The sequence below is a fragment of the Pelophylax lessonae genome (assembly GCF_965119305.1).
Source record: "Pelophylax lessonae genome assembly, chromosome: 12".
Lineage (NCBI taxonomy): Eukaryota > Metazoa > Chordata > Amphibia > Anura > Ranidae > Pelophylax > Pelophylax lessonae.
In genome coordinates, this window is record NC_138779.1 from 126,645,140 (window position 1) to 126,661,437 (window position 16,298).

At 41.4% G+C, this 16,298-nt stretch overlaps 1 protein-coding gene across 2 annotated transcripts in view; it reads left to right on the plus strand.

Moving 5' to 3' along the window:
• CBL (Cbl proto-oncogene) overlaps positions 1 to 1,751 on the plus strand; it is a 154,903-nt gene extending 153,152 nt beyond the window's left edge. For both annotated transcript variants that reach the window (XM_082274208.1, XM_082274209.1), the window contains one exon: positions 225 to 1,751. In XM_082274208.1, the coding sequence (XP_082130334.1) occupies positions 225 to 481 (257 nt within the window). In that variant the 3' untranslated portion in view covers positions 482 to 1,751. The remainder of the gene's footprint in view (positions 1 to 224) is intronic.
• The last annotated feature ends 14,547 nt before the right edge of the window (positions 1,752 to 16,298 follow it).

Consider the following 16,298-nt stretch of genomic DNA (forward strand, 5'->3'; position numbering starts at 1 on the left):
TGCTGATAAAAATTGTTAAAGCTGAACAGTAAAAATCTTGGAGGTGATCTTTGGTTCTAATTAACCATCTGATTAAGGAAGAAAGATGCCAGTCCTAACTGTAGCCAGAAAGAATAGGTTTCCCTCCTGCTAGTCAAAATCACATTTGTCTAATTTTTGTGTATGGACACAGTACTGCAGCTATCCAGTATATTATATTTGTTCACAATTGATTTTTCTTTCAGGACTCCAAGAGTCATCACCTGTTCCAGAGCGTCCCCCAAAGCCCTTTCCTAGGAGGATGAACTCTGAGCGTCGTCCTGCACCACCTGGTGGTGACGCTTCTCCCCTCTCCAGCGAGATTGAAAGTTTACTGAGCCAGGGATATTCTCAGCAAGATGTGAATAAAGCCTTATTAATTGCCCACAATAACATTGAGATGGCCCGCAATATCCTGCGTGAATTTGTGGCTATCCCGTCACCACCTCATGTGGCTACATAGCGATTGGATTTCCAGATACTGCTGTATACCATGAACGAAAAAGTGCACATCTGATCCTTGAGCTCGAGTGCAGTGGGAAGTAGCAATGGGACCAGCTGGGTTTTCTGTGGGTATAGAAATAAACGGATGGAGAATTTCAAACACCCCCCCACCATGGCCCCATCCCCCCTCACTGGAAGAGTACAGGGTAGGGGCATCAGCCTGCCATTAATTAGCAGTGTTACATCAGGTAATTCTTAACCAGATTCTCAATCAGAGCACTATGCTCCATTAGCTGTGTTTTTAACATTTCCTCTATACCATCTGGATTACTACCTTCCTGAGAATGAAGACATGGGAGGCTCTGATTGGCTCAGGTCAATTATCATGGATACACTGAACCCATCTTTCCCACTTTTTTTTTTTTTTTTTTTTTTTTAAACGTTAAACTGCCTGTCACTGTAGGTCCTTTGATTTTCTGTTTGTGTATATGGGGAAATGCATTTTCAAACATTTGTGTGCGTTTTTTTTTATTTTTTATTATCCAGTGTTATTTAATGGACTTTATTTGCACCTAATGGTGCACTCTGGGGGACCTCAGTGACATGAAAAGTTGCCTTAGTATATAACCTTTTCATTTTAAGCTCATAAAAGCCCACTATTAAAGACATTCTAGAATCGGTTGTTGAGGTCCTAATTGGCCTTGTATTTTTTTTATAGCTAGTCCTGTGATCAAGAGCAGTGAGGCATTCCGGGAGTTTGGTGCCAACACTAATTACTTCTGGAGTGCAGTATGCCACATGACTCAGGGTGAAAGGGGAACTGTCACACTATTACAACAGAATAAGGGTGGCATATTGGGCAGAATAGAAGGGAGTAAAGTGTAAGGATGTGACAGAGCGATATTATATACAGCCACACACTGAAAAATGATCTTAATTTATTCTACATGTTTTACTGGCTCCAAATGACATGTAAAGAAAAGTATGCCTACAATCATACCTGTGTAGTCATTTGTATTAATATCAATACATGTGTCATATGGGCATATGTATATTTATTTACATGTATATTTATATATGCTGAAATCATAGCTGATATGTTCAGATTTGGTCAAATGTTATTCTTTCACATGCAACTCTTAAAGAGCAACTCACATCTTGTGTCGATGACCTCTAAAATTGAAGGGAAGAGACTATATTAGTGCGTAAATTACACTTCCAGGTCTCCTTTCATCAGATCTTCTGCTTAACTTCTTGCCGTCCACATAATAACATATGTGCATAGGTAAAGAGGGTGGGCTCTAATACCAACACACTGCACATATGCATCAATGTGCAGCCAAGGTGACCAAGCTTTCATAGACTGCTCTCGGTCTCTAATAATTATTAGAAGCCGGATCCTGATCACGTGGCCACTGTGACAGCCAATCATAGTGATCAGGTGATCAGACACTCATTCACACACTGCGTGTGTAAAAACCCTGTTAAACGAGTGCCAGGCATGGGCTGGAAGGGTTAAAACTCCTTGTCTGAGTAGCTACCAAGGCTTGCAGCCTACAGCTTGTTTCCTCTCCCCACTAAGTATTGGAACCATAAAGGGTGTAGGGAACTTTTCGGCTTCTTGCGCACTACTGCCTAAAAACACAGTTGATGTAAATTGATGTCTTTGATGTAAATGCAGATCATTGTTTTCAATGTGCCTAAACACACAGGTGTGTTAACGTGCTCTGCATATAGATCCGTAAAAAAATATGACAGAAATCTGCTCTGCCAGCCAGCATTTTTGCGCATGTACACCACACTTCCATCATTAAAATAAATCTACAAAAATCTTACGCTTGTGTACACGTACATGCAAATTTGCAAAAGTGCTATACAGATCATCCCTGCAGAGTTTTTTTTCTGCAAGGAATGTCTGTTGTTTTTACATCAGTTAAGTGTGCAAGTACCCTTAGACCGTTTAGTAGTGACTGTCACCATTTTAAAGCCCAAAAGCAAAGGCATGCCTGTAAATAAGAGGTAACACTCTCCAGCTACTCCCGCTCTTCACTGTCTATGCTACCTGAAAAATCTTAAGCATCTGAAATCATTGCCCTCTGCACACTGTGTCCCTTATGTCATTAAGGGACACCATGGCGTTAACAGAGATGGATCAGAAACTCCCGTGTCAAATGCTAATTTTTTTTTTTTTTTTTTTGGGGTTTCAAAGATTAACCCTTTTCTTTGCAGACATGCCTTTGATTTAGAGTTTTGGAGAAAAAAAAAGGAGCAGGTCTATTTCAGGTAGCATCTTATTTAAGGGAAGTACTTTTACACACTACACTTACCTCCCCTTTTTAATTACCATCGAGTTGTCTTTAAAAGTTTAGTATGCATATGCAGAGTAAAGGTAAGTAGTGATCTTAACAGCGTTTGCCACAATCCTGTAGCCAATATGTTAGTTTTCTTTCCATCATAGGACAACGTCATTCATTTACAGTTATTTTTTGACACTTCAGTTTTCTATCTTTTAAACATTTTTAAACCAGTATAAGAACAGCTTAGGTTTGGTCATGCGGCTATTCTATGTAATGAGTAGATGGGACCAAACTTCAATCCCATCTGCTCAATCCGGGATAAGTGGAGTAAATGTATTTCTGCGCAGTAGAACAGCCGGTCTCCCTGTTTTTTTCATGATCACTGGTTAAGTAAATAACAAACTGCTCTAATTATTTTGACCCCTGAAGACCTCTCCCTTCAGAGCTGATAAAAAGCAGAATAACACATAGGAACCGTAGTCCACTGTCCTGCAAAATTGTTTCAAATCATTTATTGGTTTTTCAGAACATTTCTTTGGTATTTGTTAAACTACAATACTCTTTATATATCCAATTTTTGGGTAATAGCATTCTCTTAACTCCTGTTACATATTGCAGTCTCCAGCTGGCAGGCAAAATGCCCTTTTGTGAAGGCATTAAAAATAACTACATTGCCTTATAAATTAAGGTATTCTTTCCTCATTTTATACAAACTAGCCTTGAGCTCTACCGGTTTGGTATATTGTGCACATCATTATTTCCTGCATTAAATTGTTCTGTCTTGCTTGTTAACATGACAATTTTTTATTTTAATTTTGTTTGTTTTTACATCAGTTCTGCTTTGAAGCCCAACTCCAGCTAAAACATTTTGCTGTCTGTATACTGGTTTTGATTTCCCTTCACTTTATGTTCGGACACCTGCCAAAAAGAAAGGATGTGGAGAAAAATCTGCCAGATGGCGATACCGTGGTGAGAACCCGACAGAGGTCCTTCCCTGTTCTATTGAGAGATAAGAAATAGTTATTGCTTCAGTTGGGCTTTAAATCAGTACTTTGTTTATTTATACAGGGATAACTGTTATGAAAGACCCTGCCCCCCCCCCCTAATTTGTGAAAATATGGTAACTAGGTGGGAGCTAGAGAAGTTTTCTTATGTGTACAGTTTTCTTTAAAGGTCAAAATAGATATTTCTTTACATAAATTTTGCTAAATTTACACTGTTTACATCTTTTCCAAGCAAATGTATATTGATATGTGATATGATTTTGTTTGCCAACATTGATAACTAAACTGAAATGCAATGTTAGAACAGCAGGGCAGAGAAAGTATAATTAGGTTTATCTGCTTATAACAATTTCTCCATGTTGAGGAAAGTAATTGTGAATGTAGGGAATTGTATGATAGCAGTTCATCCCAGTTATTTAAGGCAAATTTTCAGTTCTCTTGAGCTAGTAGACCTAGTACGTTAACTACTAAATGTGAACATGGCCTGGCCTAAGAACAATACTGCTGAAGTTTAGGAATTTTGTGGTGCCTGAAGTACCCGTATGAGTCTTACAAATTGATCTGTGTCCAATGGAGCCCCTTGGAACCTAGGCCTAGATTGTATGCAAGGCTTTCACTGCTTTCAAAGTTGAGATTCCCCCAATCCCAAATTATATCTTTTTCTGGTTCACCTGTCAAATGCCAGTTTCCTCTGACACATGAGGTTGTTGCTTTTGACTACTGAATAATGAACACGGATTAATGTCACTTTGAAGAGAAGTAAAGGCAATGAATAGGAACTAGATCCAAAGGGTTGCACAAGACGACTGTACAAAATGATTAATTTGTAGACTAAGATAGGTATTTACAGGTAACACAAGGAGCCAGTCCAAATTATGGACATTAATGTGTGTACTATTCTTTTAACAGTAAAAGCACTTTAAAACAAGTCTTCATTGACACCTGTAGCTGCAGGTACTGTGAAAGGATTCATCCTCAAACATCACAGCAGAGACTGTGAAGTATGTTTCTAACTGCCTAAGCATCTACTTTTTACATTTGGGGACTGGCAGGTCTCCACTGCTAGAAAGATAGGAGTTGCCAATTCATTGTTTCTGTTGGCTTGCATATGAATTTCTCCACAGCGCCTGCAGCTATAAAGGTCAGTCAGGGCTTGTTTTTAAGCTATTTTGCAGCCTGTTAAGAATATTTTAAAACAAATGTTCATATTTTGGGTGTAGATGCACTTTAGTAGTAGTATTACAAGCGTAGGCATTTTTTTAGGCCCAGCGAGGTACATTTCCTTGTTTATCCTGGAGCATTGAAGAGTAATTGTTGAAGTCAGCCTGTAGCCTTCATATTATTTTTGGCTTGGTAGTAGGTAAAGTGGGTTTAAAGTGATACAATTTATAATATAGCTCAATAGATATCAAATTCAACCTTTAAACCTATTCAGGTCTTTGTCAGACGTAATAGCAGGCATCATGTCTGGTGAAGTCTAAATGGATTTGAGTCCCATTGAAAACACTGCATGCTTGCTTGGATGTTTGTTTGATCCCATATTTTCATGGGATTCCTCCTAGTATTCAATAACCTACACGTGCATAAACTGTGTTCCACCTAAATCACCTGCTTTGATGTATGAATAATTTATAGTCACACTGCACTATTGAAATTGCTACTAACATTTCTCCAAAAATCAAGTGCAACTGTTTCTCATTGTAACATTCAAATCCATGTATATTCACTCTAGGGCACTGATGGATATCACAAATACCTGTTCAAGTTTCCCCAGGTGACTAACTCACCGGCAATTGCTACCCTCATATATAGTAAGCAGGTCTGATGCCCTCAAACATCTGAATCTCCAGCCACCTGTATGATTGACTTGAGACCCTGATTTACTAAAGAAATGGAGTATGTTAACTTTAGAAAAAAGAATTTTAACTTTGCTTAGTGAATGTAGTATACATTTATTCTGCAAAGAATACCCAATCAGGTGCTACGAAAACAAAAAAGGCAAACCACCAAAAAAAGGCTTAGTTTTCACATAACTTATTGAAGTCAGCACAGCCTCCTCACATTCACAAAGTGAAAATTCTTTTGCCAAGTGTAAATTCACTTTAAGTGAGCATGCTGAATTTGTTTAGTAAATTGGAGTCTAAGTGTTTTGTAAGCATGCATTTTAAGTGCAAATTATCTTACAAAGTATCACGTCCAACTCTACCTTTCCTACTTTTATTGTACATTATACTGAATGTTTTCAGCCTAATTTAAAAGCATTAAATAGATGGCAGCCTTGCCAAATGGAAAATGCATCACAATTGCTGCAAGGTAACATTGCTCCTAGAATTTCCTCATTAGCATTATATAGTTCACAGAAAACATGAGCAACATAGTCTCTAGCTAAGACCCTTATAATTTTAATGAAAAATAAGACCTTGTCAGGAAAGAAATATGGGATGCTAACTCATTTTCAAAGTCCTTGCTCTGAGGCTTTTATCTTTCGAGAGAATAGGGAATATGTAGTTGTTTTGTATACTCTTTAATTGCAGTCAGGACTAAAAAAAATGATTTAAACATTTTTAGTCAGATAAATTAAAGTGGAACTAAACTATATATATGAGCACCACAATCTGAAAATGCTATTTCTCTTTCATTCATTGACGGACACAGCTCCTGATCTTCATAACCATTGGGTTATACTGCCTCCTACAGGAGTAGGACACTAGGAAGAAAAAGAATCTGGCTATGCCTATGGGCAGTCCCAGGGGGTATACTCTCTCTCCATGCTAAAGGTTTTTTTTCTGCCTAGTCAGGAGTTAGGACCTAGTTCCTTGCTGGGATCCCTGGTCCTGGCAATTTTGTTTTTTACAGAAATGTTTTTCTCTTTTTTTACTGTGAGATCTATAATCAACTGCAGGACTGGGCGACAGCCTTGATAATCTAGATCCAGTGGTCACCCCAGTCTGGCCAGCGAGCGTGCGCAGACCTCAGCTCCGCCCTAGGTAGGCTACTAGACAGGCGCTAGCCTGCGAGTTAAATGCCTTGCGAGGTCGACCGGGTCTCAGCCGATTCGCTGCGTTCCTCCTGGCCGACAGCCCCCCATTTAGATGGCGAAGGCGCTGGTGGAAGCACTGATTTTTGTGTGAGACCTTGAAGATGGAGGACGAAACTGCAGCTGCAACAGAGGTGCAGGTTCCCTTTGGCACTTACAAGCCATCCAGAGTGCCAAAGGTGTTTCCTTTCCCCACCTTTTTTGATAGAATTGTCGCTAAAGAGTGGGGATGACAAAAGCGATTTTCCTAGGCGTTAACCCTATGAGGCGTCCCTTTTTAAGAAGTGGACTGTTCCATCGGTGGTAGGCCCTGCGGTTTCCAGATTGAACAAGGCAACCACGAACAGCTTCCCCCTGCCTTTGTTGAGCTGGCAGACCAGCTAGTCCAGGGGCTGCAGTTTATCTGTGATGCCTCTTTGAATGCGGCTCCCCTAGTGGCTCGGCTCTCTGTTTCAGCAGTGGTCCTTCGGCGTGTCGTTTGGTTTAAATGATGGTCTGCGGACCAGACTTCTAAAGGGCCTTGACTGATCTCCCCTTTCAAGGAGATCGCCTGTTTGGGCCTACCCTGGATGACATCATTAAGGTCTCACAGTGGGAAAGAGTACTTTTCTTCCGCAGGTTACTAAGCGCAAGAAACCTCGTAGTAGATGTGGGCCCTCCTTCTCGGCTCAGAAGTTTTTCCGTCCCTCAGGGTCGACTGACAAGGGCTCAAAGCCTTTCAGAGCCTCTTCTGGAGGATCCAAACAAACCTGGTCTGGCAAGCCAAGAGTGGGCTTCTCCAGAGCCACGGACAAGGCTCCATCATGAAGGTGTGCCCTCACCCGTATCGTGGGTGGGGGGGGACATCTTTGTTGGTTTCTGGACCTGTGGACTTTCCTGGTGCAGGACAAGTGGATCCACAAAGTCGTTCAGTCCAGCTACAAGATCGAGTTTCACTCTTGTCCTCCGGCAAGGTTTTTTTCTTCCAACTTGCACCTGTCCCAGGACCGTTTACAGGGGCTGTACAAGACCTGTTGATTCAAGGGGTGATTGTCCTGGTTCCAACTTCGGAACATTTCCAGGGTTTTTACTCAAACCTGTCTACAGTTCCCAGAAGGGAAGTAAAGGTGCATCCAATCCTGGACCTCAAGGCGCTGATCTGCTATGTGCAGGTGCAGAAGTTCAGAATGGAGTCCGTACGCACGGTGGTGGCATCCCTGCATTGAGGGGATTTTCTTGCCTCTATCGACATCAAGGATGCTTACCTTCACATTCCAGTATGTGCTGGTCACCAGCGCTTCTTCTGCTTTGCTGTGGGAGAGGCGCATTATCAGTTTGTGGCATTACCCATTGCCCCCTTGGGACCTTAATTTGGTGCTTTTGGTCCTCCAGAAGCCTCCTTTTCAGAATCTTAGGATGATTTTCTTGCTTACGCTGTCGCAGAATGTGGCATTTTTGGTGGCTATTACCTCTGCACGCAGGCTTTCGGAATTGGTGGCGTTATCCTGTTGTTTACCTTACTCGGTCATTTACAGAGATAAGGTGGTTCTTCATCCCTGCCCGTCATTCCTCTCAAAGGTTGCCTCTGATTTTAATTTGAATGAAAACATTGCGTAGCCTTCCCTGTGTTCCAGGCCAAAACATCCTAAGGAAATTGCCTTGCCTGCCTTGCATGTGGTCCAGACAAGTGGGGGGAGTACTTGGCAGCTACAGAGTCTTTTAGGAAGTCAGACTCCCTATTTGTGCTCATAGATGGTCCTCAGAAAGGGTTGTCTTCCTCTGCGACCATTTCCAGATGGATCAGACAGACAGTGATTCAGGCCTTTTGAGGTTCCTCCTTTCCCTGTTAAGGCGCACTCTACTCGGGCGCTCCCTGCCTCCTAGACCTTCCATCATCAGGCATCAGTGACGCAGGTTTGCAAGGCAGCCATCTGGTCGTCAGTGCACACTTTCACAAAGTTCTATAAAGTGGATGTGTGGGCATCTGCAAATGCTTCTTTTGGCTGCAAGGTTTTGCAGGCTGCTGTTTAGAGGGCTTGATCCTCTGTGAGGGTGTATTGTTTTTTTCAGATGGGCTTCAGTTTTGGTTGAGCTCCTGTTGCCTGGTTGGGTACTCTTTAACCTGAGGTTTTTTTTTTTTTTTTTTCCTGCTCCCACCACTCAGGTTTGAAACTGCTTTGGGACGTCCCAATGGTTATGAAGATCAAGAGCGGTGTCTGTCAATGAAGGAATAAGAAAATGGGATTTTTGACTTACCGTAAAATCCATTTCTCTGATGTTCATTGACGGACACAGCAGCCACCCCTCTGTGGAGTTGTAATTCTTCTGACACTACTTGTAACAAAACTAAGTACCCATAACAGAGAGGGAGTATACCCCCTGGGACTGCCCATAGGCGTAGCCAGATTCTTTTTTTGCCTAGTGTCCTACTGCTGTAGAGGTCTGTATAACCAATGGTTATGAAGATCAGGAGCTGTGTCCTGAACATCATAGAAATTGATTTTACTGGAAGTCAAAAATCCCATTTTTTTTATTTTAATTTTCAAAGCAAACTCCCCCATCCATCCAGGTCTCCATGCTTTATTTTATTGACAAATCCCTTTGAAAAACTATCCTTGGCATTACTAGCTGTGACCATCCTAAGCAATGGCGGGTGATTCTTCAGCATTTACTTCCATGAATCTATCTGCCTTTAGCTCAGGGACGTGGGTAGGAGGGTGCACTTGGCTGAGAGAGCCTCTCCCCCTAAATAAAAGAGAGGACATGGCCATGAAGACTCATGGGATGTATTGACAACATTTCGACCTAGCCCAGAAACCAGAAAGCATTTCAAGAAATGTGGGGAAAAAAGTTTAAAACAAGAAGATCTCTAAAAATACCTTCCTATCTATTTACTAATGCTATCGGCATAAGGATTCCATATGGTTTATGATAAATGAGAGAGTTTAGTTACACTTTAAGAAATATTTGATATATATATCAATATTTTTCTAATTGTCAAGTAGAAAGGAACAGCCCTGCACTGATGCAGTTACCAATGTAAAATCAGTTTTAATATAAGTAAAGGAGTCACAACATATAGTCTTGCCTGCCCACCTTCCGCTCCAGCACGTTTCACCCCACAAAGGTCTTATTCATGGTCTTCATGATTAAGCCCTTTGTGGGAAGAAACTTGTTGGATTGGGGAGTGGACAGGCGAGACTATATGTTCTAAATCCTCTACTTAATGCACTAAAGCTGGATTTACATCCGTGGTGGTATCAGTGTGAGTCCCTTTACATTTGGCTATACTGTGGTAAATTGTGTATGTGTGTGTATATATATATATATATATATATATATATATATATATATATATATATATATATATATAACCTCTGCTTTGCAAATGCTTGTTCAGGTCAGGAGCTCCCATATTTCTGTCCTGTCATGAAGGCTCTTGAGTGTACTGTAGTTTACCATAATGAAAACACAAGTGTGAATAGGCCTTAGGTGTGCTAGCCATGCTTTCTTTGCCCTAACTTTATGTATCTTGTTTACAAAATGCAAGCGTTTAAATATATATATTTTTTTTAATCTCAGAAAAAACTATACATTGTAGTTGTGTTAAGGGTCTTGAGTTTTTGTTGTCCCTTCACAATGTGCCTGTAAGTTAGTTTGTGTTTAAGGCAGTGTTGGAGAATGCAGTTTGCTAAGGCATTTAATGCATTCATCTTTTAAATCAAGCCTACTGGCATTTGGCATATGGAAAAATAAATATTAGTGCATTCACATCTTCCTTGAACATCACACCTTTTCTAAAGGATTAGTTATTTTCGGCACAGTAATGTTGCCAAACTCTACCTTTTACTAATTTTGCACAGTGACCTGGTTGAGTCTCTGCCACAGCTGGTGTTCAAGAATTTCCAAGGCCCTGCTGTATGCGTACAACACCATTTTTGGTAGTAGGCAGTGTTAAAAGCTTGAATGTTTCACAACAATAAGCCTATCTCTTTATTAATGTTGTCTTGAGCATTTAATCAGGACTCCAAAGGTAAATATTCTTGCAGATGAGGGCCCCCATAAATTCCCTCATCCTGATTTGTTTATATATTAAGCCTGTCTTCTTTTAACGATTGTAGATTATACTAAAAAAGAAAAAAAATGCAAGTTATTTATTTAATGACATTTCTTCTTTTGACTAAAGAGCTTTTCTTATTTTATTTTCAGTTTTGTTTTCTGTACAAGTTGTTGGGGAGAAAATTATTTTTAAAATAAATTTTTTTTGTCTGTTTAAACCTTACTTGTGTTATGGCTTTAATTGGTGGGTCTTACTGGGAAATTGTTTGGGGAAAGCAGAACTGTACAGCAAGCTATCCACCTGAATCCTGTAAAATACACCTCTTTATTTGAATGGTTCATTTGTGTTGTCTATATTGGCAGACTGAAAATTGACTAACAGATGTACACCACAGTGTGTGCGGTATAGTGTGTGGAGTATAGCATATACAGAGCAGAGGGTGTGGATTATAGTATGTAAAACACAGGGTAGAGGAGTGTGGATTGTAGTATGTACAGCACAGAGCAGGAGGATATTGAGAATTTCTTGTACAGCACAGAGTATAGATTATATTACAACCCCAGTTGCATTAAAGTTGGGACACTGTAAAATCTACATAAAAACAGAATGCAATGGTTTTCTATTGTGAATAAAATTTGGGCTTATGAGACTTGCAAATGTACAATTTTTCAAGAAAAAAAAAAGATAATTTTGAAATTGCTGGCAGCAACACATCTCAAAAAATCAGGGGCAGGGCAACAAAAAGCTGGCACAGTTCAAGAGAGCCATGTTCACCACAGTGTAGCATCCCCTCCATATTTTAACAACTCTGTGAACATCTGGGAACTGTAGTGACCAGTTGCTGGAGTTTTGGAAGAGGAATGTTCTATTTTTGCCCGAGCTCATGCTGCTCTATAACCTAGATATACTTTACGCATTGATGGTGCCTTTCCAGATGTGCAAGCTGCCCATTCCATATGCACTAATGCACCCCCATACATTAGAGATGTAGGCTTTTGAACTGAGCGCTGAGAACAAGCCAGAAGGTCCCGCTCCACTTTCGTTCAGAGGACACGGCGCCCATTGTTACCAAAAAGAATATCAAATTTTGATTCATCTGACCACAGAACAGTTTTCCACATTGCAACAGACCATTTTAAATGAGCTTTGGCCTGAAGAAGACTGCTGTGTTTCTGGATCATGTTCAGATATGGCTTCTTCTTTGCATGATAGAGTTTTAACTTTCTTGGATGGCATGGCAAACTGTTCATACAGTGATTTCTGGAAGTATTCCCGAGCCCATGCAATGATGTCCATCACAAAATCATGCCTATATTAATGTATTGCTGTCTGAGGGCCCAGATATCATGGGTATCCAATATTGCATTTTAGCTTTGTCCTGTGCGCAGAGATTTCTCCAGATTCCCAGAATCTTTCGATATTTTGTACTGAGGATAATATTGATATAGATATATTTTAAGTGTTTGCAGTTTTATATTGAGGAACATTATTCTGTTCAACAATTTTTAGATGTCGTTTTCTCATATTTGTGAACCACTGCCCATCTTCTGAGATGCTAGGGTTCTGGTGCATTTCTGCATAGAAACCAATCAGCTTACAGGTTTTTTTTTTTTTTTTTTAAATTAAAAGTTAATTTAACAAGCAGAAGTTAGAAGCTAATTGGTTTTAATGCAGAACTGCACCAGATTTTGCACACTCCAGTTTTATTAAATCATCCCCACTGACTCTAAGATGCCCTTCTTGTACCCAATTATGTTATTGACCTGTTACTAATTAACCTAATTCATTTGAAAATGTTCAACTCTTCCTCGTTGGTGCCCTGTATTAACTTTTTTCCTTAAAATGGGACATTTTCTCAGTTTACACATTAGATATGTTTTCTATTATGAAAAATATGGGTTTGAGATTTGCAAATGCATTCTGTAGCACGGAGGTAGGAGTGTGGATTATAGCATGTGCAGTAAAGCTGCTTTGTGCGAGTACAGAAGTTCCATATGGAATCCATTTACATGGTAGTGGCGTTCCGTCATCAGGGTAATTTTTTCTCACTTCTTTCGACATCAAGGACGCCTACCTGCACATTCTAATATGCGCTGATCGCCAGAGCTTCCTCCATTTTGCCATGGACGAGGAGCATTATGAGTTTGCGGCACTGACCTTTTGGTCTCACCTCTGCACCTCGGGTCTTCACAGGAGTGTCGGCCCCGGTGCTGGCGTTTTTTGAGTCAGCGGGGTATTGCGGTACTGGGGTACCTGGTTGATCATCTTCTGCGATCAAAGTCTCCAACTGCTCTGATGGACTACTGGAGATTGCTCTACGAACTCTGAGGGAGTTCATTGGGATCCAAAATATTCAGGAGTCTGCTTAAGTTTTGTCCACAAAAAATGGCCTTTCTGGGTCTGACTCTGGCCTCAGCCAGAGTGTTTCTTCCTCAGGAAAAACTCCAGACATTGTAGGAGGCAATTCAGATTCTGTTGTTCAGCAGACGGTCATCCCCCTGGACTTGTATGCGCATGTTGGCCCTTATTGTGTCCACCCTCGAAGCGGTCTGTTTGCATAGTTCCACACAAGATCTCTGCTAAAGAGATTCTGGTGAAATGGGTCAAGGATCAATGGTCTCAAGAGGTGGCTTTGCTCTCTGGCAATTCGACTGGGAAAGTCCTTCTCCTCCTGTACTGGACGGTTGTCTCCACAGATGCCAGCTCGTCTGAGTGGGGAGGCCTTCTCCGCACAGATGCGCTCAGGGAATCTGATCTCAGAGCCCAGACTGCCGATTAGTGTACTGGAACTCCGGAGTGTCCAGTACAAATTAATTTGGTCAATGCCACAGCCATGGTCTATGTCAATCATAGAGGGGGCACAAGAAATGTCCTGGGAGCTCGGTAAGTAGCTAGCATTCTAATGTGGGATGACTGATTAGTTCGCGCCCTCTCAAACTTCTACCATGACTCTTGTGCAGGATTCAGGCCGAAGGGATTTCAGTCATTCTAGTGGCTCCAGACTGGTCTCACCGGTCTTGGTATGCCAGTCTGGTGCCTCTGGTCGCCAATGCTCCTTGGGGACCTCCTCTCAAGGAGGATCTGCTGTCCCAAGGACCAATCTTCCATCCTGCCTTAGTCGTTGGCTTTAACGTCTTGGCTATTGAATGCCAGGTGCTGAAGAGTGATTCCTACGCTGTTAAAAGCTTGGAAGATCTACAATCGTTCGTGGAAAGACGTACATTGCGTGGTGTGAGTCTCTTGGGGTTCATCCTCGCTCCTTCTCGGTGGATCAGATCTTAACCTTCCTTCAAAGGGGGGTTGAACAAAAATTGGCCTTGAGTACCATCAAGAGCCAGGTATCGGATTTTGGCTTTTTTTTCCAAAGACCTTTGGCCACACACTACCTGGTGCATACCTTTTTCTTTCGGGTGTCCGACATTTGTTTCCTTCAGTGTGGGCTCCGTTGCCGCCCTAGAATATTATTGTGGTGCTTTCAGCTCTACTAAAGCTTCTATTTGAAAATATTCGTGAGGTTTCCCTGCTTACGTTGCCCCAGAAAGTGGCCTTCATTGGTGGCTATCATCTTTACATGCAGGGTGTCGGCACTGACGGCGTTATCCTGTCGTTCAACCTATGGTTCTTCACAAGGATAAGGTGGTGCTTTGCCTCATTCTGTCATTCCTTCTTAAGGTGGTCTCTGACTGTCATTTGAATGAGGACATTGTGTTGCCTTCCCTGTGTCCCAGGCCTAAACATCTGAAGGAAATTGCCTTGCATGTCTTGGATGTGGTCCGGGCAATTAGGGTGTACCTGGCAGCTACAGAGTCTGTTAAGGAGTCAGACTCTTTGTGCTCATGGGTGGACCTCAAAAAGGGTTGTCCACTTCTTCTGCAACCATTTCCAGATGAATCAGAGAGATGGTGGTTCGGCCCTATTGCATCGGGGGTCAGGTTCCTCCTTTCCCTGTTTAGGTGCACTCTACTAGGTTGCTTAGTGTCTCCTGGGATTTTCGTCTTTAAGCGTCAGTGACGCAGGTTTTGCAAGGCTGCCACCTGGTCGTCGTGCACACTTTTACAACGTTTTTTGTAAAGTGGTTATGTTGGCATCTGCGGATGCTGTTTAGAGGACCTGGTCATCTTTGACGGTGTATTGTTTTTCAGGTGAGCTCCAGTTGTTTATGGTTGAGCTCTGTTACCTGGTTGTCTATGGTTAGCCTTGGGAATTTTTTTCTGATGTTTTCCCACCCCTTAAGAAGGATCAGGAGCTGTGTCCGTCAATGTACGAAAGTGAAAAAGTGATTTTTGACTTACAGTAAAATTCATTTCTCTGATGTTCATTGACAGACACCGCACCCACCCCTCTGTGGAGTTGGCATTCTTCTGACACTGCTTGTAACCAAACTGAGTGTCTATAGCTGGGAATTGTTGTATACCCCCTAGGCGTAGTCAAGCTTTTTCCTGCCTAGTGTCCTACTCTTGTAGGGGGCAGTATAACCCAATGGTTAAGAAGAAACAGGAGATGTGTCCGTCAATGAACATCAGAGAAATGGACTTTACGGTAAGTCAAAAATCCTACTTTTTTGTTGCAAAGGATGCCCAAATACTGACTTGTATCTTAGTGCAGAGTTCGCAAAAGCATGAAGTGACATTCCTGGGGATGTTCTGTATGCTAACTGTGTACAGCAGTGGTTCTCAACTCCTGTCCTCAAGACCCACTAACAGGCCAGATTTTAAGCATTGCCTTGGGGAAATGCAGACTAGAATATGGCAATCACTGAGCAACAAATGATATCCCCTGTGATATATTTCAGTTATCTTGCAAACCTGGCCTATTAGTGGTTCATGAGGACAGGAGTTGAGCACCACTCATGTACAAAATGCCTCCAGGTTGACATATTGCATTGTATTTTACAGAAAATCGCAGGGATGCATTTTAGAAAAGGGAAGATAACATTTAACAATATTCATTTTACAATATGACTCTATAACTTACTCCCAACAAAAGGAGGTATTTGTTAAAACAAACTCACTCCTGAAATGGGAAGACAGTCTTGAGCATTCCTTTACCCCCTCCAATTGGCTTATGGCATTTAGGTTCATATGCAAAGTCTCCTGTTGCATAAATCACTGGGAATAGCTTTAAAAAAATGAGTAACAAGATGGTACCTCACTCCGTATCCGTTGTCCAAATTCTCATTTAATCACCTGGCCATCTGCTGAAGAGGATGCAGACAGATAATCTATTCCATATTTTTTGTGCTTGTAAAAACCTTACTAGTTTTTGGAGAGAGATATTCAAATTATTATCTGACATAACTGGCGTCTTGCTAAACCCTAATCCTGCTTTAGCTATCCTAAATTAACAAATTGATGAAATCCCTTCCCCATTCTGAACAGTGGTCGCTTACATCCTTCTGGCAGCAAGAACGATAGCTAGACATTGGAAGATGTCTCAAGCTCCCAATAAACCAGAGGTCA